General features: G+C 47.1%; 1 protein-coding gene across 1 annotated transcript in view; it reads right to left on the bottom strand.

The window, feature by feature from the left end:
- Positions 1-1,191: 1,191 nt before the first annotated feature.
- Positions 1,192-22,110, bottom strand: part of LOC309551190 (ceruloplasmin-like) — a 192,301-nt gene continuing 171,382 nt past the window's right edge. The window contains exons 18-19 of the mRNA XM_082251689.1: positions 8,754-8,910; positions 1,192-1,395 (exon numbers count right to left, since the gene is read on the bottom strand). Coding sequence (XP_082107815.1) covers positions 1,391-1,395; positions 8,754-8,910 — 162 coding nt within the window. The 3' untranslated portion in view covers positions 1,192-1,390. The remainder of the gene's footprint in view (positions 1,396-8,753; positions 8,911-22,110) is intronic.

Genomic DNA, 22,110 nt, shown 5'->3' with positions numbered 1-22,110 from the left:
GCTGTAGAGTACCGCTGCCCGGAAGTGCGTTGACGCGTTTCGCCCGCCTTGTGGGCGTTATCAAAGACATCTTTGTGTATTTATGTATTTATGAATTTATATATTCACTGAATTATATACACTCAATTTTAGTACAATTTTCATCACATTATATTAATTTTAATCATTTAGCATGTATTTATAGATTTTACCTGCTAGCGCTGCCTATATATGTTTTTTTTTTTACTATTTTCCTATCGCTGTTTAATGTTGCTTCACTGACCAGTAGTGAAGAAGTAGGGGAACAATACTCCGCTTCAGGATTTGAACTCCGGTAGTTGGATACCAGGAAGCATATAAAAAAGTGAATAAAGTCAACCAGAAACCTACAAAATCTGGTGTGAAGGGAAAGACTAAGGCCTCTTGCACACTGCAGCCTCAAAAAGCTCAGTACAGCTTTTTTTTTTTTTTTTTACTGAGCTCATTAATTGTAATGTGCCTATGCACACAGATGCGTAAACAAGCGCTGTGCATTCTTCAGTAGAAAAAGAAAAACAAAAATCTGCTTTTTTGGTCAGTATATTATGCCTCGTGTCCATTTACATACAGGCATACCCCACTTTTAAGTACACAATGGGACCAGAGCATGTATGTAAAACGAAAATGTACTTAAAGTGAAGCAATACCTTTTTTCATTTCTCAATGCATGTAAATACACTAGCTCCATAGGAAATCTTGGTCAGCTTGACATGGCATTGCTCCCAAACCATGTGACAAGGACACCAAGCTTGGGGAGCATGTTAAGGGGATCCAGGACTATGACATAGTAGATTACCTAGGCAAGCTGGTCAGCCACAAACATGATATGTTGTAGTCCTGGGTCCCCTCTCGGTGCTCCCTAAGTTTGGTATCCCTGTCACTTATGGTTTGGGAGCAGTGCCATGTCAAGCTGACCAAGATTTCCTATAGACGCCAATGCTAAAAACCGGGAGTAGTGTCATGCCAAGCCGAACAAGCTGTGTCCTTACTCGCGAGTGTACTTAAAGTGGGGTATGCCTGTATTGTGCAGAACAAGAATAGGTTTGCGTGAAAGTGAACACAAACGCATATACGCTAAAATGCGCCCAAGAAAAAATGCACCCAAGAAAAGACTTGAGAAGGAGGCAAATACTTGCTCTTTCAACAGAATTGGATAGAGTCTGAGTGCTGTATTATTGCTGACAGGTTTCAGATATTTCTCAACATAGGCTTGGCAGCGATAAAAGTCTTTGTGTTTTAAATCAATAATTAGTTGCAAGCTTCTGGCTCAAATCAACAGTTTAATCTTATGATAATGATTTAAAAGCGCGATTGACCAATAAAAGCAGCTCCGGGTCCTTTGTTCCTGGATGATTTGGAGTTTCATTTTCCATCACTCTGTAAACAAATATATGCATATTAATACTATACAGGGTTCATGAAAAAATGGATTTTTGTAAAATCTTACCGTAAAATCCTTTTCTCTTAGCTCATTGACAGACGTAGTCCTCGGTGATACAGCACCTTCGGGTTATGTTGCCTCCACAGGAGTAGGACTAGACAGGAAATAAAATGCTCTGGCCACACCCTAGGGGCAGTCCCAGAGGGTATATCCTCTCTCTCTCTGCCTCAGCAAATCAGTTATGTCATAAAAGCAGTCTTTAGAGAATTTAACCCAACCCAACTCAAAAAAACAGAGGGGCGGGTACTACGTCTGTCAATGAGCTAAGAGAAAAGGATTTTACGGTAAGATTTTACAAAAATCCATTTTTCTCTATCGCTCATTGACAGACGTAGTCCCAGAGCAGTATCCATTTTTCTCTATCGCTCATTGACAGACGAAGTCCCAGAGCAGTATCACAAATGAGGGGTGGGAAAATGGAAATCAAATCCAATCTAGAAGGCCCAACCGGTGCCAACTAGAAGTTTACAATGCTCATCCTTAATGATGAGACTCAACAAAAAAATTTTCAAACAGAAAAAAACCCTCGAGGTAGACCACCGGTCTCCTCAAATAGCGGCCTGCAAAACCTTGCGGCCAAATGAGGCATCCGCCGATGCCATCACATCAATTTTATAAAATTTTGTAAAGGTATGTACCGACGACCAGGTGGCCGCCTTACATACCTGGACCACTGATGCCTGATGGCGAAAGGCCCAGGAAGTACTGAGCGCTCGAGTGGAGTGCGCCCTAACAGGGAACGGAGGACTCTGACCCTTAATAGAATAAGCCTGTACCACCGTCTGTCTAATCCATTTGGCAATAGTCGCGGCAGATGCAGGCAACCCCTTTCTGGGGCCATCCGTGATCACAAAAAGTGAATCCGTCTTACGGAACGATTCCGTAGCTTTCAGGTATACCCTGATTGCCCGAACCACATCCAAGGAATGCAACGCATGTTCCCGATGATGATTGGGCTGAGGACACAAGGAAGGTAGTACAATATCTTCATTCAGATGAAAATCTGAAACCACCTTTGGAAGAAAGAATGGCTTAGGATGAAGCACTACCTTATCCCTATGAATCACTAAGTATGGGGACTGGCATGATAAAGCAGCCAGTTCTGACACCCTGTGTGCAGAAGTGATAGCCACCAAGAAGGCCACCTTCTGGGATAATGTAAGCAAGGGAATCTCCCTGATGTTTTCAAAAGGAGGTTTCTGTAGAACCGACAAAACCAAATTAAGATCCCAGGGCGGTAAGGGCGCGCGGACTGGTGGAGCCAGGTGCCGCACCCCCTGGATGAAATTCCGCACCAAGGACTTGGTAGCTAAAGGTTTCTGAAAGAAGATTGCTAATGCTGAAACTTGACCCTTGATGGTGCTCAAGGCTAGCTTCTGCTCAACCCCTTTCTGCAGAAAGGCCAATATTCGAGTCACCGAATAGGTACGTGGAGGAAATCCTAAAGATTCGCACCACGCGATATAAGTCTTCCATGTGTGATAATAGACTCTGCTGGAAGTCGCTTTCCTTGCTTTAATAAGGGTAGGAATGACTGAAGCTGACAACCCTCTGTCCTTCAGTACTTGGGTCTCAATGGCCAGGCCATTAAACCCAGCGACTGTAAAGCACAATGGTAGATTGGTCCTCGAGACCGCAGACACTCCCTGAGACGCAGTTCCCACGGAACGTCCGCGACTAGCAAGTCCAAGTCGGCCAGGCCGGCTTGGCGAGGCCAGCCTAGAATTTCTAGGACCACTGGCACTGACGGGATCTGAACCAGGCGTCCCTAGAGCTATCTGGCCCCGACCATCCGAGAAAGTCTGGTCGTTCTCTATTCCCACACATTTATCCGACACCTGATTCCTATCAGGAACGGTGATCTCTCCTGGTTGAATCTCAGGGACCGAAGTCACCCGGCTAGAGGCTTCTTGGTCTGTCTGGTCAACCAGATCCGATTCCTGTGGGGAATTGAGACTAATCTTAGGAAAAGGTAAAGTAAAAGATCTGTTCAGGGAACGGTGACTACCGCTCCCTGTAGTACTTAAATGTTGGAAGGGAAGAATCGCACCGGTAGTAGTAGTCGAAGCTCGATCTAATGTCCTGAATACCGGTGAAAACGTCCCCCCACCCTCAAGCCGGGTGGGGGCGCACCTTCAGGCTGTGTAATCCTTTGCTTCGGGTTTGGCTGAGTCGGTCCTCTGTTTGTCCGACCAGCCTTTCTTGAACCCTCCTGGAGGAGTCTTGCCTTTCCCGCTTGTTCCAGTCGGGCGTGCGAACCCTTTATGGGCGGTAAAGAAAGGTCCTCGCTTGTTGCGAGGTCCCTTAGCTTTAGCAGCCTGTGGCAAGAAAGTGCTCTTGCCCCCAGTGGCATCTTTAATGATTTAATCTAGGGTGGCCCCAAATAGGCGATTCCCCTGAAAAGGGAGATTCGTCAAGGTCTTTTTGGAACCTAGGTCAGCTGACCAGCATTTTAACCACAGCACACGTCTGAGGATTACCGCTGACATAGATGCATGCCCTAATAGGGGAGTAGTGTCCAAGGCTGCGTCACAGATAAACTGTAGCCCTTGTGTAATCTGTTCCATCAAATCAGATGTTTCCTGGGGAATATCTTTTCCCCTAAGGTCTTGGCGTACCAATCTCGCCCATTCCGTAAGTGTCTGGGAAACTAGACCAATAACAATTACTGGTCTAAATGCTGACCCTATCAGAGAGAAGATAGTGCGGGACTCTGCTTCCATCTTCCGATCCACCGGATCCTTAAAGGACGAAGTGTCCTCCACTGGGATAACCGTGGCTTTATTCAGCCTGGAAATAGGTGGATCCACCACTGGTGGTACCGTCCATTTTTAATGAGGGATTCCTCAAACGGATAGCGTCTAGCAATACGCTTGGAAATAGTAAAGGTACGTTTAGAATGCTCCCATTCTCCTTTAATTTTATTACCAAAACACTTGGGTACAGGAAAAACCTTCACTGTTTTGATGGGCTTGTTAGTACCAAAGGGAATCTCTGTTTCAGTTGCCTCTGCCGGTAAAACCTCAAGTCTTAAGGTTTCCCGCACCGCCACAACTAGTGCGTCCACCAATGCTTCTTCCTGAATTATGGCGGAAGAATGCACGTCCTCCTCACTGTCTGAGGGAGCTTTACCTGAGATAACAGCCCTTGCAGAGGGACCTGCAGCTGCAGTGACCATCTCTGAATCTGAGTCAGAGGTGTCAGATATTATAGGGGTAGGCGGGGGTCGCTTTCTTGATCCCCGTCCCTGACAGGCCGCCTCCACCCGAGCCACCATAGACTCCAAAACTGCTGTAAATGCATCCATGCTCTGTGCACCGGCGTGTCCCGAGGCCCCCTCGAGGGAAACGGGTGGGGGTACCTGTGTGGCAGGGTCCATGATTATTCCAGTAACTACCCGGAAACTTCAATCCAACTTAAATAAAAAACTTTTTTTTTTTTTCTTTTTTTTTTCAGACCCCAAGCGCCACAAAAGCCCCTCAGTGTTACCTGCTAGGGATCCCTATCGAGCGAGAGAGAGAGATAGACCCCCAGGCTCACCACTTGATGCTCAGAGTTCACTTGCAACAGGTTACAGCGCTGTGTCCACAAACAGGAAGTCTTTTGGCTGGCTGCCCAGGAAGAAAGGAGGCGGCTCCGCCCCTCTGCACGCCTTCCAGCGCCTCCCCTAGCTCCACGATGTGTTAGAGTCACCTCAAACATGGCCGCCCCCATGCTGCAGACACGAGGCTATGCCAAAATGGCGGCCTTGTGCGATCTACGGCGGTTTGCACAGCATAGCGGCGTCCTGCAGTAACTAGGCATCGCAAAACCTTTCTCTTATGGAGATCAGCTTGACCGGCGGTACCGAACCCTGGCGGAACCGCATGGCCGTCGGGAGACCTGCTTCAGCTGGAGGAATGACCTGGCAAGCCGCATCCCTGTCCTGTGACTTCTGACAGGTAGGATACTTCTTGTAACACAGTAAGCTTCCAGTGCTGCCACATATTACAATCATTTAAACATACTTTGTAATTAGATTGTCAGCTCCCAAACCAAGCCTGCAGGCTTTTTGTACACAAAAATCACACTCAATTAGGGGGATCTGTGACATGTTATAGGATAGAGGGGAACCCATCCTTACCATTACAGAGAGGGGCCCGCGTTCACCACAAGACCCGTCAGGGGGAAAAGGGGAACATACTACTCACCATACCGGAACCAGGCGGGCGCCATTCCTGACAGTACCCCTCTCCACCGAAGTTGGAGGGCTGTCGACCAATACGGACGCCGTGACTCATGGTCTTTGGCGTTTCAGCGAGACGTTTAACTCGCAGGGTCAGTCCCCCCAGTGGGACAATGTCGCGGCCGACCCAGCGCGGAGCTATGGCCTGCACGCGCTCGTAGGCTGAACTGGGGTGACCACTGGATCTCAACATCCCGCCCGTCGCCCAGTTCAGCTTTCTTGCTTGAAGATCTCACAGGAACACTGGAGAAAAAAAGCTGTCTAAAAAATCTTTTCTAAGAAAAAAATCCTCCCAGGACCGAAGATCCCAGCAAGGTATCTAGGTCCTTACTCCTGACTAGACAGAAAAAAACTGATTTGCTGAGGCAGAGAGAGAGAGGATATACCCTCTGGGACTGCCCCTAGGGTGTGGCCAGAGCATTTTATTTCCTGTCTAGTCCTACTCCTGTGGAGGCAACATAACCCGAAGGTGCTGTATCACCGAGGACTACGTCTGTCAATGAGCGATAGAGAAAAGTGTTTTAAGTATATTACACATTCATAGTTGGTATATACACTACTATGCAAACGTTTTTGGCAGGTGTGAAAAAATGCTGTAAATTAGGAATACTTTCAGTTTGTTTTTATCAATTAAAGTGATATTAAAGGCAGATTTTTTTCCCTAAAAAAATAAGAAACCTGTCTTACTTGCTCTGTGCAGTGGTTTTGCACAAAGCAGCCTCGATCCTCCTCTTCTTGGGTCCCCTGTGGTGCAGACGCAGGAGCTGATGGCTCCTGCTCCTGTCTCAGCCAAAGAGGAGGAAGAGACTCGGGAGAGCTGTTGCTCTTGTGCACATTGTTGAATCGGGATGGGGGGTCAGGTAAACATTGGGAGGGCCGCTGTATACAGAAGAGACCTTCATACATAGAATGCATGAAGGTAAAAAAAAAAAAAAACCTTGAGCCTTTACAACCACTTTAACAAAATAGAAAGTCAATTAAATGACTGTACACTGTATGGGAGACTGTAAGTTTTGCATGTGTTTTTTTTTTTTTTTGTTTTTTTTTTTTTTACTGTTCTTGGATGTTTTCTAATATAGAACAGTAAAATATACTGAAATTATAAAACAAAAAAAAAAAATGGATATGGTTATTTTATGCTGCTTATGACCTTGTCTAAAAGAAGTCAAATAACAAGAAAGGCTGGGAAAAAAGGAAACCCCAACTACCTTGGGCTACAGCCTGGGAGCTCCATGCAACTCTTTGGTATTTATTGTGTATCCCCTGGGCTCCAGCAGCTAGTAGTTGGTGTTGGAGAAAACATGCCTCATGGTACTCCAGTATTTGCACTGCCAGAATTGCTAAAATGTACCACATTATAAGCACTACTAGAGCCAAAAATCAGGCCAGCGAAAGAAAATTGATTAAACAAAATGGTTTCTGCTGGTTATTTTGGTTTTATTTAATTTTGTTTACACATTCTTACCTTTTCCTTTCATACTCTGGCAACAGTCATTTCTTCAATCATTCATTGGGGGAAACAAAGTCATTTTATTTACTGATTAATGGATGTAGCTGCTCACTGAAAGTGACCACTAAGCAGCAAAGTATGAGGCCCCTTTAGTGGCTATACCTGTACATGCTGAGTTCAGCTTAGGTTTGTAATATGACATCTTTCCCCTGCTGGATCAAGACTTTCAATGAAAGATTTTTCTATCAATCAGCTGCTGAAACGTTCACACCACAGAGTCAGCAGTTATACATTTTTACATTTTAAATTTGCTATTTGTATGGTGTCACACTAGGACCTTGAATTTGGAAACTTGCCACAGTGGTCACACCCAGACCAATGCCAGAACAGGCCAACAGATCTTATGGTGGCCATACACTATACGAAAAATCGGCTGAAATTCTGTCCTTTGGACAGTTTGTTCGTTTTTCAGCCAGTTAATGGGCACAAAGCAGTAATCAGTTGTGACGTTTTTGAGCCAACAAAAAAGTTTGGAAATTTTCTGCTGAACGAATGATAAATTGAAAGGTTAATGTGTTTCTCATCCAAACAGTTTGCACTAGATATATGCTAAATTAATCTTTTTTTTGTTCTTTTTTTATGTCCATTGAACGATGTATCAGTCATTACAGGATGGCACTATCATCTGCTCTCATGCCCGAGTCTTCATTTTTTGAAGTTGAGTTTGAACGATTTTTCGTATAGTGTATGGCCAGCAATAGGCTGCACCGATCAGTCACTACGTCTTCTGTATAGTCTGCCATCATGGAATATACATACTACCCAGTATATCTTTCAAATTGCTGCAATCTCACTGTTTCTGACACCATTGTTGTAACTAGGCTGCATTATACTACTCTCACAAATTCTGTGCAAATGCAATAGAAATATATGACCCTTCTAACAAGCAGTTGTTTGGAAAAATAAATCAGAAATGTGCTCTCGCCTCCACACATATTCCTCGAAGATATAAAGGAATCCCCTTGACAAAGTTTCCTATGACTGAACACATCCAGGTGTGGCTTAGTGGCGACAGAAAGTGAGCTGTCTATTCAGATTGTTTGGATGAGATGCTCAGAGCGGCTTGCTTCATGCTCTGAAAGGTGTGCACAGGTTCTAGCCCAGGGGTCTTCAAACTATGGCCCTCCAGTTGTTAAGGAACTACAATTCCCATCATGCCTAGTCATGGCTGTGAATGTCAGAGTTTAATAATGCCTCATGGGCTGTGTAGTTCCGCAACAGCTGGAGGGCCGTAGTTTAAGGATCCCTGTATCTAGCCTAACTGGATGTTGGAAGGCATTATATTTGATGCCATGGATATTGTCAACCTCGGGAGTAGTTTTCTATTTAATAAAGAGATCTGTATTCTCTGCAGTCCTGTAAAGTCAAGGGTGGCACTTAGGGCCTTCTTTATTTAGTAAGTCGACCACTACTGGATAAATCACTATGCTTGATTTATATAATGACCTACACAATACATTTTGAGTTGCACAGGTCACAATTCTTGTATTTTATCACATAGAAGAAAACAAAAAAATTTTTTTTTTTGCATGACTCTTCACTGGGTATATTCTACTTACTCTTCAGCACGGTGTACACAGTTACCATTCCACCTAATAGATGGTCATCCACATGGCAGTGCAAAAGCCATGTTCCTGGACTTCTGGCAATCATTGAAGCAGTTTGAAAAGCGCCAGGAAGAAATTCAAATACATCCGTCTGGAGTTTCCGGCCCCTCTAAATTACACAAAATTAGTAACAATTTAATAAATAGTTTGCATGTTCTGCACTAAAGACTTGACTGACATTATGGAACATTAAAAAACATATATAATGCCAATTGGCGGTTGTCCATACATACTGTATGAAAACACATCACGCTGTTTATATAATATGTAAGACAAATCTCTGCTAAAGTTACAGAAATATGCTTAGACCTAGTGAAGCTGATTTATAGAAATTTTCCCATAATAGGTGATACATTTCATGGCCATGGCTTTAAGCGGAACCCAAGGCTAACCACTAAATACTTGACGGATAGTCGTCATTTACATTGAACTGAACCTTGTGCTGTAATGTTGAAGACATTTTGCTGCTCATCCAAGCAGCTTCTTTGGTTCAATTTGTTTTCTGAATATACTGTACACCAGTATTTTTAGCCATGTTAAAGTCAATCACCTTAATTCAATCACAATGAACTGTGTCAAGGTACATGTTAACTGTCCAAGAACAGGATCAGTGGAGTAACTAGAACCTCCAGGGCCCCGATGCAAGAAACCATAAAGGGCCCCCCGGACAGGGCCCTTCCCTCCCAGCCTGGTGGCGAAACGCCAGGGCCGGTCGCAAGTGCAATGTTTGTGTGGTAGTTCTGCCATTGGTGTCAGTAGTTTTTTATTTTAATTACATTTTTCTAGCATTTGCTCTATTCATTTTTTTTTTTTTTTTTTTTTACAATATGGATGGTAGGAAGAGGACAGTGGGGATGAAGATGACAGGGGTGGGATGGTAGGAAGAGGACAGTGGGGATGAAGATGACAGGGATGGGATGGTAGGAAGAGGACAGCTGGGATGAAGATGACAGGGATGGGATGGTAGGAAGAGGACAGTGGGGATGAAGATGACAGGGGGTGGGATGGTAGGAAGAGGACATTGGGGATGAAGATGACAGGGGTGGGATGGTAGGAAGAGGACAGTGGGGATGAAGATGACAGGGGGTGGGATGGTAGGAAGAGGACATTGGGGATGAAGATGACGGGTGGGATGGTAGGAAGAGGACAGTGGGGATGAAGATGACAGGGATGGGATGGTAGGAAGAGGACATTGGGGATGAAGATGACAGGGGTGGGATGGTAGGAAGAGGACAGTGGGGATGAAGATGACAGGGGTGGGATGGTAGGAAGAGGACAGTGGGGATGAAGATGACAGGGATGGGATGGTAGGAAGAGGACATTGGGGATGAAGATGACAGGGATGGGATGGTAGGAAGAGGACAGTGGGGATGAAGATGACAGGGATGGGATGGTAGGAAGAGGACAGTGGGGATGAAGATGACAGGGATGGGATGGTAGGAAGAGGACAGTGGGGATGAAGATGACAGGGATGGGATGTTAGGAAGAGGACAGTGGGGATGAAGATGACAGGGATGGGATGGTAGGAAGAGGACAGTGGGGATGAAGATGACAGGGATGGGATGGTAGGAAGAGGACAGTGGGGATGAAGATGACAGGGATGGGATGGTAGGAAGAGGACAGTGGGGATGAAGATGACAGGGATGGGATGGTAGGAAGAGGACAGTGGGGATGAAGATGACAGGGGTGGGATGGTAGGAAGAGGACAGTGGGGATGAAGATGACAGGGATGGGATGGTAGGAAGAGGACAGTGGGGATGAAGATGACAGGGATGGGATGGTAGGAAGAGGACAGTGGGGATGAAGATGACAGGGATGGGATGGTAGGAAGAGGACAGTGGGGATGAAGATGACAGGGGATGGGATGGTAGGAAGAGGACAGTGGGGATGAAGATGACAGGGGATGGGATGGTAGGAAGAGGACAGTGGGGATGAAGATGACAGGGATGGGATGGTAGGAAGAGGACAGTGGGGATGAAGATGACAGGGATGGGATGGTAGGAAGAGGACAGTGGGGATGAAGATGACAGGGGTGGGATGGTAGGAAGAGGACAGTGGGGATGAAGATGACAGGGATGGGATGGTAGGAAGAGGACAGTGGGGATGAAGATGACAGGGATGGGATGGTAGGAAGAGGACAGTGGGGATGAAGATGACAGGGATGGGATGGTAGGAAGAGGACAGTGGGGATGAAGATGACAGGGATGGGATGGTAGGAAGAGGACAGTGGGGATGAAGATGACAGGGATGGGATGGTAGGAAGAGGACAGTGGGGATGAAGATGACAGGGATGGGATGGTAGGAAGAGGACAGCGGGGATGAAGATGACAGGGATGGGATGGTTGGAAGAGGACAGCGGGGATGAAGATGACAGGGGTGGGATAGTAGGAAGAGGACAGCGGGGATGAAGATGACAGGGATGGGATGGTAGGAAGAGGACAGCGGGGATGAAGATGACAGGGATGGGATGGTAGGAAGAGGACAGCGGGGATGAAGATGACAGGGATGGGTTGGTAGGAAGAGGACAGTGGGGATGAAGATGACAGGGATGGGATGGTAGGAAGAGGACAGTGGGGATGAAGATGACAGGGATGGGATGGTAGGAAGAGGACAGTGGGGATGAAGATGACAGGGATGGGATGGTAGGAAGAGGACATTGGGAATGAAGATGACAGGGGTGGGATGGTAGGAAGAGGACAGTGGGGATGAAGATGACAGGGATGGGATGGTAGGAAGAGGACATTGGGGATGAAGATGACAGGGGGTGGGATGGTAGGAAGAGGACATTGGGGATGAAGATGACAGGGATTGGATGGTAGGAAGAGGACAGTGGGGATGAAGATGACAGGGATGGGATGGTAGGAAGAGGACAGTGGGGATGAAGATGACAGGGGTGGGATGGTAGGAAGAGGACAGTGGGGATGAAGATGACAGGGATGGGATGGTAGGAAGAGGACAGTGGGGATGAAGATGACAGGGATGGGATGGTAGGAAGAGGACAGTGGGGATGAAGATGACAGGGGTGGGATAGTAGGAAGAGGACAGCGGGGATGAAGATGACAGGGATGGGATGGTAGGAAGAGGACAGCGGGGATGAAGATGACAGGGATGGGATGGTAGGAAGAGGACAGCGGGGATGAAGATGACAGGGATGGGATGGTAGGAAGAGGACAGTGGGGATGAAGATGACAGGGATGGGATGGTAGGAAGAGGACAGTGGGGATGAAGATGACAGGGATGGGATGGTAGGAAGAGGACAGCGGGGATGAAGATGACAGGGATGGGATGGTTGGAAGAGGACAGCGGGGATGAAGATGACAGGGGTGGGATAGTAGGAAGAGGACAGCGGGGATGAAGATGACAGGGATGGGATGGTAGGAAGAGGACAGCGGGGATGAAGATGACAGGGATGGGATGGTAGGAAGAGGACAGCGGGGATGAAGATGACAGGGATGGGTTGGTAGGAAGAGGACAGCGGGGATGAAGATGACAGGGATGGGATGGTAGGAAGAGGACAGTGGGGATGAAGATGACAGGGATGGGATGGTAGGAAGAGGACAGTGGGGATGAAGATGACAGGGATGGGATGGTAGGAAGAGGACATTGGGAATGAAGATGACAGGGGTGGGATGGCAGGAAGAGGACAGTGGGGATGAAGATGACAGGGATGGGATGGTAGGAAGAGGACATTGGGGATGAAGATGACAGGGGGTGGGATGGTAGGAAGAGGACATTGGGGATGAAGATGACAGGGATTGGATGGTAGGAAGAGGACAGTGGGGATGAAGATGACAGGGATGGGATGGTAGGAAGAGGACAGTGGGGATGAAGATGACAGGGATGGGATGGTAGGAAGAGGACAGTGGGGATGAAGATGACAGGGATGGGATGGTTGGAAGAGGACAGCGGGGATGAAGATGACAGGGGTGGGATAGTAGGAAGAGGACAGCGGGGATGAAGATGACAGGGATGGGATGGTAGGAAGAGGACAGCGGGGATGAAGATGACAGGGATGGGATGGTAGGAAGAGGACAGCGGGGATGAAGATGACAGGGATGGGTTGGTAGGAAGAGGACAGTGGGGATGAAGATGACAGGGATGGGATGGTAGGAAGAGGACAGTGGGGATGAAGATGACAGGGATGGGATGGTAGGAAGAGGACAGTGGGGATGAAGATGACAGGGATGGGATGGTAGGAAGAGGACAGTGGGGATGAAGATGACAGGGATGGGATGGTAGGAAGAGGACATTGGGAATGAAGATGACAGGGGTGGGATGGTAGGAAGAGGACAGTGGGGATGAAGATGACAGGGATGGGATGGTAGGAAGAGGACATTGGGGATGAAGATGACAGGGGGTGGGATGGTAGGAAGAGGACATTGGGGATGAAGATGACAGGGATTGGATGGTAGGAAGAGGACAGTGGGGATGAAGATGACAGGGATGGGATGGTAGGAAGAGGACAGTGGGGATGAAGATGACAGGGGTGGGATGGTAGGAAGAGGACAGTGGGGATGAAGATGACAGGGATGGGATGGTAGGAAGAGGACAGTGGGGATGAAGATGACAGGGATGGGATGGTAGGAAGAGGACAGTGGGGATGAAGATGACAGGGATGGGATGGTAGGAAGAGGACAGTGGGGATGAAGATGACAGGGATGGGATGGTTGGAAGAGGACAGCGGGGATGAAGATGACAGGGATGGGATGGTAGGAAGAGGACAGTGGGGATGAAGATGACAGGGGTGGGATAGTAGGAAGAGGACAGCGGGGATGAAGATGACAGGGATGGGATGGTAGGAAGAGGACAGTGGGGATGAAGATGACAGGGATGGGATGGTTGGAAGAGGACAGCGGGGATGAAGATGACAGGGATGGGATGGTAGGAAGAGGACAGTGGGGATGAAGATGACAGGGGTGGGATAGTAGGAAGAGGACAGCGGGGATGAAGATGACAGGGATGGGATGGTAGGAAGAGGACAGCGGGGATGAAGATGACAGGGATGGGATGGTAGGAAGAGGACAGCGGGGATGAAGATGACAGGGATGGGTTGGTAGGAAGAGGACAGCGGGGATGAAGATGACAGGGATGGGATGGTAGGAAGAGGACAGTGGGGATGAAGATGACAGGGATGGGATGGTAGGAAGAGGACAGTGGGGATGAAGATGACAGGGATGGGATGGTAGGAAGAGGACATTGGGGATGAAGATGACAGGGATGGGATGGTAGGAAGAGGACATTGGGAATGAAGATGACAGGGGTGGGATGGCAGGAAGAGGACAGTGGGGATGAAGATGACAGGGATTGGATGGTAGGAAGAGGACAGTGGGGATGAAGATGACAGGGATGGGATGGTAGGAAGAGGACAGTGGGGATGAAGATGACAGGGATTGGATGGTAGGAAGAGGACAGTGGGGATGAAGATGACAGGGATGGGATGGTAGGAAGAGGACAGTGGGGATGAAGATGACAGGGATTGGATGGTAGGAAGAGGACAGTGGGGATGAAGATGACAGGGATGGGATGGTAGGAAGAGGACAGTGGGGATGAAGATGACAGGGGGTGGGGTGGTAGGAAGAGGACAGTGGGGATGAAGATGACAGGGGGTGGGGTGGGGTGGTAGGAGTTTTACATACACCCCTCCATCTCCATACACCCCCCCTCCATCTTCACCCCCTAGCGTGGTAGGAGTTTTACATACACCCCCCCCCCCTCCGTCTTCACCCCCTAGCACCATACACCTCCACCCCCCCTTGCAAGTTAGTATTATTAGTTATACATATCACTGACCTCAGATCGGCGCTGTTGCAAACTCTGCAGAGTGGAGAGAGCTGGTCCCGCCTCCTCTCCTCTGTGTGCTGTACAGGAAACACACAGGAAGGGGGAGGGGCGGGTTCAGTGCTCGTCTCTGCTCTCACCACGCAGGCAGCCGCAGCTGGGGAGAGAGACAAGCTGGCAATAGCTGCCCTGTGTGTAACTCGATGAGGATCGGGGAGCTCCGGTCTCAGCTGCGCTTGCCGCTCATCCTTTCTATACCTACAGGGGGCCCTCTCGGGCCCCCTGCAGCATGGGGCCCGGTCGCCATGGCGACCCCTGTATGTCCACCCCTGGACAGGATGGAAGGTGCGAAACAATCCTATGCTAATATTTAATCTAGTCCCACTGTGTCACGAAGTCTGGGACACATGGTAATCAACCAAGTTACAGTATCTCACAAAAGTGAGTACACCCCTAACATTTTTGTAAATATTTTATTATATCTTTTCATGTGACAACACTGAAGAAATTATACTTTGCTAGAATGTAAAGTAGTAAGTGTACAGCTTGTATAACAGTGTAAATTTGATGTCACTTCAAAATAACTCAACACAGTCCCTCACCTTTACCCTCAGCTTCTATAACAAGGTGGTGGTCGCCTTGGAGGTGTGTTTGGGGTCATTATCATGTTGGAAAACGGCCCTGCGACCCAGTCGCCGAAGGGAGGGGATCATGCTCTGCTTAAGTATGTCACAGTAAATATTGACATTCATGGTTCCCTCAATGAACTGTAGCTCCCCTGTGCCAGCAGAACTCATGCAGCCCCAGGCCATGACACTCAAACCACCATGCTTGACTGTAGGTAAGACACACTTGTCTTTGTACTCCTCACCTGGTTGTCGCCACACACGCTTCACACCTTCTGAACCAAATAAATTTATCTTGGTCTCCTCAGACCACAGAACATGGTTCAAGTAATCCTTGTCATTAGTCTGCTTGTCTTGAGCAAACTGATTGCAGGCTTTCTTGTGTATCATCTTTAGAAGTTGCTTCCTTCTGAGACGACAGCCATGCAGACCAATTTGATGCAGTGTGCGGTGTATGGTCTGAGCACTGACAGGTTAACCCCCTCCCCTTCAACCTCTGCAGCAATGCTGGCAGCACTCATACGTCTATTTTCTCAAAGACAGCTTCTGGATATGACGCTGAGCATGTGCACTCAACTTCTTTGGTTGACCATGGCGAAGCCTATTCTGAGTGGAACCTGTCCTGTTAAAATGCTGTATGTTCTTGGCCACTGTGCTTAAGCTCAGTTTCAGGGTCTTGGCAATATTCTTATTGCCTAGGGCAGTGATGGCGAACCTTGGCACCCCAGATGTTTTGGAACTACATTTCCCATGATGCTCATGAACTCTGCAGTGTAGTAGAGCATCATGGGACATATAGTTCCAAAACATCTGGGGTGCCAAGGTTAGCCATCACTGGCCTAGGGCATCATTATGTAGAGCAACAATTCTTTTTTTCAGATCCTCAGAGAGTTCTTTGCCATGAGGTGTCATGTTGAACTTCCAGTGACCAGTATGAGAGAGAGCAATAACACCAAATTTAACACACCTGCTCCACATTCACACCTGAGACCTTGTAACACTAACGAGTCACATGACCCCGGGGAGTTAAAATGGCTGATTGGGCCCCAAATGCTGGAAAAAAATGGTGGCTACACAAAATATTGACACTTTGGGCCCAATTTGGACATTTTTACTTAGGGGTGTACTCACTTTTGTTGCCAGCGGTTTAGATATTAATAGCTGTGTGTTGAGTTATTTTGAGGGGGACAGCTTTTATGCATCGCGTACTTGCAAATTTTGTGAAACTTATCTTAAAACAAAGCCCTCCAGTGGTGCGCGGTCACCGATGACAGGGCTTTCATCTTCACCCGGTCTTCCGGGTTTGTGGGCTCCGGTACTTTAAATGGTCGAGCCGTGATGACGTCACTACCATGCATGATTGCGAGAGTCACTGTTTATGGCGCAGAGCTCTGAAGGAACAACACAGATATGCCGTTCCTTCAGAGCGCATGCAGCAGTGATGTCCCTGGCTGCTACACAAGTAAATCTCCCCTAAACAGCGCATGTTTAAAGCGCCAGTAAAGCCGCTTTGTTATTTTTACCTACAGGTAAGCCTATAATAAGGCTTACCAGTAGATAAAATGAATATCTCCTAAACGTGCACAGTTTAGGAGCTATTCACCCTGCATGCAGCTGCTGGCATCACTGCCGCATGTGCTCTGAAGGTCCGGAATACCGTGCTGGACCATCAGAGCTTCTTGCCGAAACCCACGAAACCGGAATAAGGGTTGGGGGAAGATGTCAGCCCTCTCAGGGGTAGCACTTTAGGGTAAAAACATTTCCCCACTTGTCTCCCCCCCCCCCCCCAATACTTACCTAACTCATCTCATGATCCAGCACTTCTCTCTTCACTGCCTTCTCTCACAGGACACTGAGAGCCGCAGGAGCCATTGGCAGAGTGTGTTAGAACTCCAAAGAAACTTGCCGCTGAGTGTGTCCTGTGCTGGGCAGAGGTAACAGAGCCCCATGCAGGAGAAAAAGAGAGCTGCATTCAAGCTGCTGTGTCTTGGCTAAGGGTGCTGAGAGCCCTGGGCCATGTGCTGAACTGTTGCTGCATGAAGGTTGCTACTGTGTCATGGACTGTAAGCTATTCTGTTAACTGTATATTGCTTTGCCAATGTAGATCTTTGCAGTCAGTCTCTAGACGGCAAGAGCTTACCTCTTCATCTGCATCCATCCTGCTTTTAGGAGCATTCACCAAGGAACGGACTGTACCCAGGACTTCTTCAAAGTGTCAGTGTGGTGCTGAGAGGCCTATAGGCCACTAATTTGTGTGTATTGGCTGCTGTGTTGCCAGTGGCGTCACTAGGGTTGGTGTCACCCGGTGCGGTAACTCATGGTGTCACCCCAACCCCTTTTAATAATGTGTTTTTTTTTAACTAATGTAACTCGTAAATCATATCTCCCATATAACACTAAATGTAATGGAATACAGTTACTTCACATGACTGACACTGTCTCTTGAGAGAGTGAGGGCTCTTTCACACGGGCGGTCCGATCAGATCCGCCTGTCAGTTTTTTAGGCGGATCTGATCGGATCCTCCATGCATCTCTATGGGGCAGCAGGTGTCAGCGGAGACACCTCCGCTGACACCCGCTGCCATCCACATCCGATCCTGTCCGTGAAATCCGGACGGATGGAAACCCTATTTTTCCATCCGTTCAGGGATCGGATCGGAAGATTGCAGAGAGGCGGTCCACTCTCATCCGATCCACCATAGAGAGCAGCGTGAGCTGTGACACCTCCCTCTCTGCACTGCAAGCGGAGACGGAGCCGTCATCCGCCGGCTCAGCGGGGATCGGCGGATCGATCCTCGCTGAGCAGCACGGATCCGCCTACGGAGGCGGACCGTGTGAAAGAGCCCTGAGAGCCTGCCAGACTGGTTGATGTGTTTTTTGTTTGGACTACTTTATAGACTGTAGATATATATATATATATATATATATATATATATATATATATATATATATATTTAGCCTGCTCTGTTTCCCCCTTGTTGCAGTTTGTTACTCTCTTTTTGCAGTGGAGACAGTGCTGAACTGGAAAGCTTCTCCAACAGAGGAGGAGCAACAAGCATTTTGGGGGAGACCAGGGATGAAGGAGGACTGCAACTGGCTGCATTGGCAGCTGTACTCTGTGAAAGTGAAACTGCTCTTGACAAGAGAAAGGACTGCAGGCTGCAACCACTACATGGGACTTGACTACATTGCTGGATGGAGTGGAGAGAGCTGTGTGCAGAGCAGCAGAGCCCACTGAAAATCTGTCTTTGGTGGGCCAAGTCCAGGCTGGACTTCTGGGGAGTGGAGAGACCATTGCCAAAAGTAGGGCTGCAGCCTGCATGCAATGCAGATAGAAGAGTTTTTTGCTGAGTGGTTACTGAGTCAGAGTCTGTCACTGTGCTAGCCTGCCTGTGCATTAGGGACAGACACTGACTGACAATTAATTGCACCAGGCAGTGCCACCAGATCAATTATTAAATTGCACTAAGTTCACATCACCCGGCCTGGCCGCCCGCGGCACATGACACTCACCTCCTCTCCTAGCGTTGACGTCACCGCAACTGGCTCCGCCCCCGCCCGCTCTGCCTGAACGTGAGGGCAGAGAGTGAGGGAGGGAGGGGAGGCTCAGGGCGCGCGGCCCGGCCCAGAGGAGGCGGAGCAAAGAAGTCCAGCCCAGGCACTGGCTGGCAGCAGACTGAGTGACACACTCACTGTCTGACACAGTACGTCTCTCTCTCTGTACTAGTATGAGGCAGCGGCGATGCGATGCCGGCCCGGCGGCGGCGGCGGCGGCCCGCACAGTAAGAGAATAGAGAGGCAGAGAGCGGTGTCACCCTCCACCCGGCGGACACCCGGGTGCGGCCCGCCCCCCCCGCACCCGGCTCGTGACGCCTCTGTGTGTTGCTACAGTCAGCAGAATTTGAAGAAGGCACTGCTATGTTCAATTTCTCACAGTGGATTAGAAATATACTCAGCTGAGAGTGAGTGCTCTACCAAGAGAATTAAAAGGTCCTTATTGTTCACATTCCACTGACCTTTGGCTTAGGCAGGGCCTTTTGATTTATACATGGGTCATTCTCCACTGTGGTCACCTGCATATTATGCTTGCATTTACCCAGTTAGGAGAGTTGCTTGTGTTTACATTTATTATTGTTCTAACCCAACTTCCCTTTCAAAGCTTTTGCTTGTTTAGCCCATTCCACAGTTTAGGTGCATTGATGTTTGCGGGGGTCCAGGACAGGGCATGTTACTGCTGGGCAGAAGGACCCCCAAAAAATCCAGTGGCTCCTGGGCTCATGAGGGGGTAGTACTACATACAGAAAATACCTGTTCTTGCCAGAATTGCAGTGTCCTTGTCACTGTCTCATTCTCGCACCATGATTTAAAAAGATATCAAGATCTCTATTTTGTAAACGACTATTCCCCAATTACTCAGAGGTGAACAAAAACAGACATGATGGAAGACCAGCCTGTGCAACAATCATGGCTCCTTCCGAAAAAGGAAAGGAGAAACTAGCGTTGACAGGAATTGGTGAAAAAAAAAACGGAAAACGCTTGAAAAAGAAAATAAATGCAGCAACTACATCTAAAGAATAGTAAGCTACAAAGTAAAACATTTTATTTAGGGATTTAAGTATAATTTTAATACATCTATAAGGTCAAGCAAAAACAAGAGCCCATCAAGTTGGGAAAAGGGGGCAGATCACACATAGTAATATACAGTACATATCCCATATGGGGCTGGTCATATGTTTTTCAAGGGCATGTGTTTTGCAAGCCAATATACCTTCCCATCCCCGACGGTCTGTTCCCATCCAATTCCCCCATAGAGATGTATGGGGAACTGACAGCTGTGTCTCCGCACAGTGCGGAGAATAGCTGTCATCCTCCTGCTCAGCGGGGAATCGGTGGATCAATCCCCCCCTGAGATAAACGGAGTCTGTCCGACGGACGGGCTGTGTGAAAGGGGCCTTACACTAATATGCAGCGAAGATGCTTCTTGGGCCCCGTTCACACATGAGCAATTTTCTGCTTGTAGCTCTAAAATGTTCAACAAGACGAATCCCATTATTTTCAATGGCCCCTGTTCACATCTGAGCATTCTGTCTCCTGAAACAAATTGCTCAAAAAAGTACATGAGCTTCTTTTTGGTAGATTACAAGCGTTTTTGGCCCCGTAGACTTTTACAGTCGTTTTGTCGCTCATTTTCTGCTCATCCAGCAGCTCTCCGCCCCTAAATTCCTCTCCCTCTCCTCCCCTTAGTGCTTTCTATTAGCTTAAAAAAAAAAACCCTGCAGCTCCAAAAACGCCCAAAAAACATCAGTATATTGCTACGATCAGATGTGAATGGAGCCTTAGATAAGCAGCAAAATGCCTTCAACATTACAGAACAAGTCCAGACGAATGTAACTAACTTCTGTTAACTTTACCGTAACCTGGATAAATAAGAACCTTCACAGATAGCCATATTATTTATTAGCATATTGTTCTACCCAAATATTTTTGTCATTTCATTCAGCCAGCCCTAAAATTTGCAGAACCCTAGTAGCCAGGACACAATGAAAAACTGAAATGATTTCCTTCTCTGTAAAATCACTTAGATCAAGCGCCAAAAACTGTCCAGCCAATTATTTTTAAAGGTGTCTCCCACCTAAATTACTTTATAGAAATCCTTTTTTATGTTGATTGTACTGTGCCATACCCCTTACATGACAAAACTGTATCAAAAAGAAATTAAGAGGTGGGATTTCTGAGGTAAAACTCACATACATACTATGACAAATTCAGATAATTTTATTTATTTTTAAAAAAGGAATTTATCCAATAATCCATAAAAACCTTACAAAAGTTTCCTACCTTCAAAAAATCATATTAACTTCTTTTGATATAATTTTGTCAAGTAAGGGGTGTGGCACAGTACAACCAACATAATGGGATATCTGTAAAATCGCTAATGTTTACTATGGTGCATCATATTTTGTTTTTTAGTGTTCCACTAAAATGCAGAACAGAAAATAACATCCCAAATGTACTGCTGTTCCACTTACTTAGATCACTTAGAGATCCTGGGACAGCTTTGCTGGCAGCTAGAGCGTGATAGTAGAAGAACTCCAAACACTCATCTCCCCTTTGTACTGCCTATGTAAGATAAAGCTACCCATCCCCAACTCAATCCTTTCTCTGGAATTCATTGGCTGCAAAATGCTGTTCTCTGGCTTCCTCAACAATGTTGCCCAGAGTGATATTACATTTTTTTTTTTTTGTGCCTTAGGCCTCTTGTGCAACTGCAGCATAAGTTTCTTTAAAGACTTCCACATTTTCCATCCTAAATCCTTTATTGACAGTCGCACATTATTACTAAATCACAGCGCAAAACAGTCTTTAAAAACGCCCTATGGGAGCGGTGAAACGCGTCAACGTAGTAGATTTGGGTTTCTTAGTTGCGTCACGTCCGGTCAGTGGTTGAACGCACACGGAGGTTTGCTAACTACGCCAACCAAGCTAGCATGGGACTATGTGTGACGGAAGGACTGTCCTGTATACGATTGTTTGCTAAAGGCGATGTTTACTCTGGAACACTGTAAGTGGGATTTTAATTTTTTCTATTAATAAATAAGAAAGTATTACACTATTGGAATTCTCTCTTTTCTATATATGAGCGATAAACTATCACAGGATATTCAGGATGTGACATCTGCCCTCTTACCAGACTCAACCTATTGGACCCACATGAAATATTGCTAAGGGATCCACAACATCTGGTAAGTTCAAGCTTAAAAGGTTGAAGAGCACAGTTCACTGCATGATCATTTTGGAAGTTTTTTTGGGCACTACAGCACTTTCTTGGAGCATTTTACAAACATTTATGAACTTTCATTTGCTACTTGCTTGCTTTCATGTTAATTTCTTTTTTATATGTATAT

This window comes from Pelophylax lessonae (assembly GCF_965119305.1).
Source record: "Pelophylax lessonae genome assembly, chromosome: 3".
NCBI lineage: Eukaryota > Metazoa > Chordata > Amphibia > Anura > Ranidae > Pelophylax > Pelophylax lessonae.
This window is presented reverse-complemented; position numbering and strand designations above follow the sequence as displayed.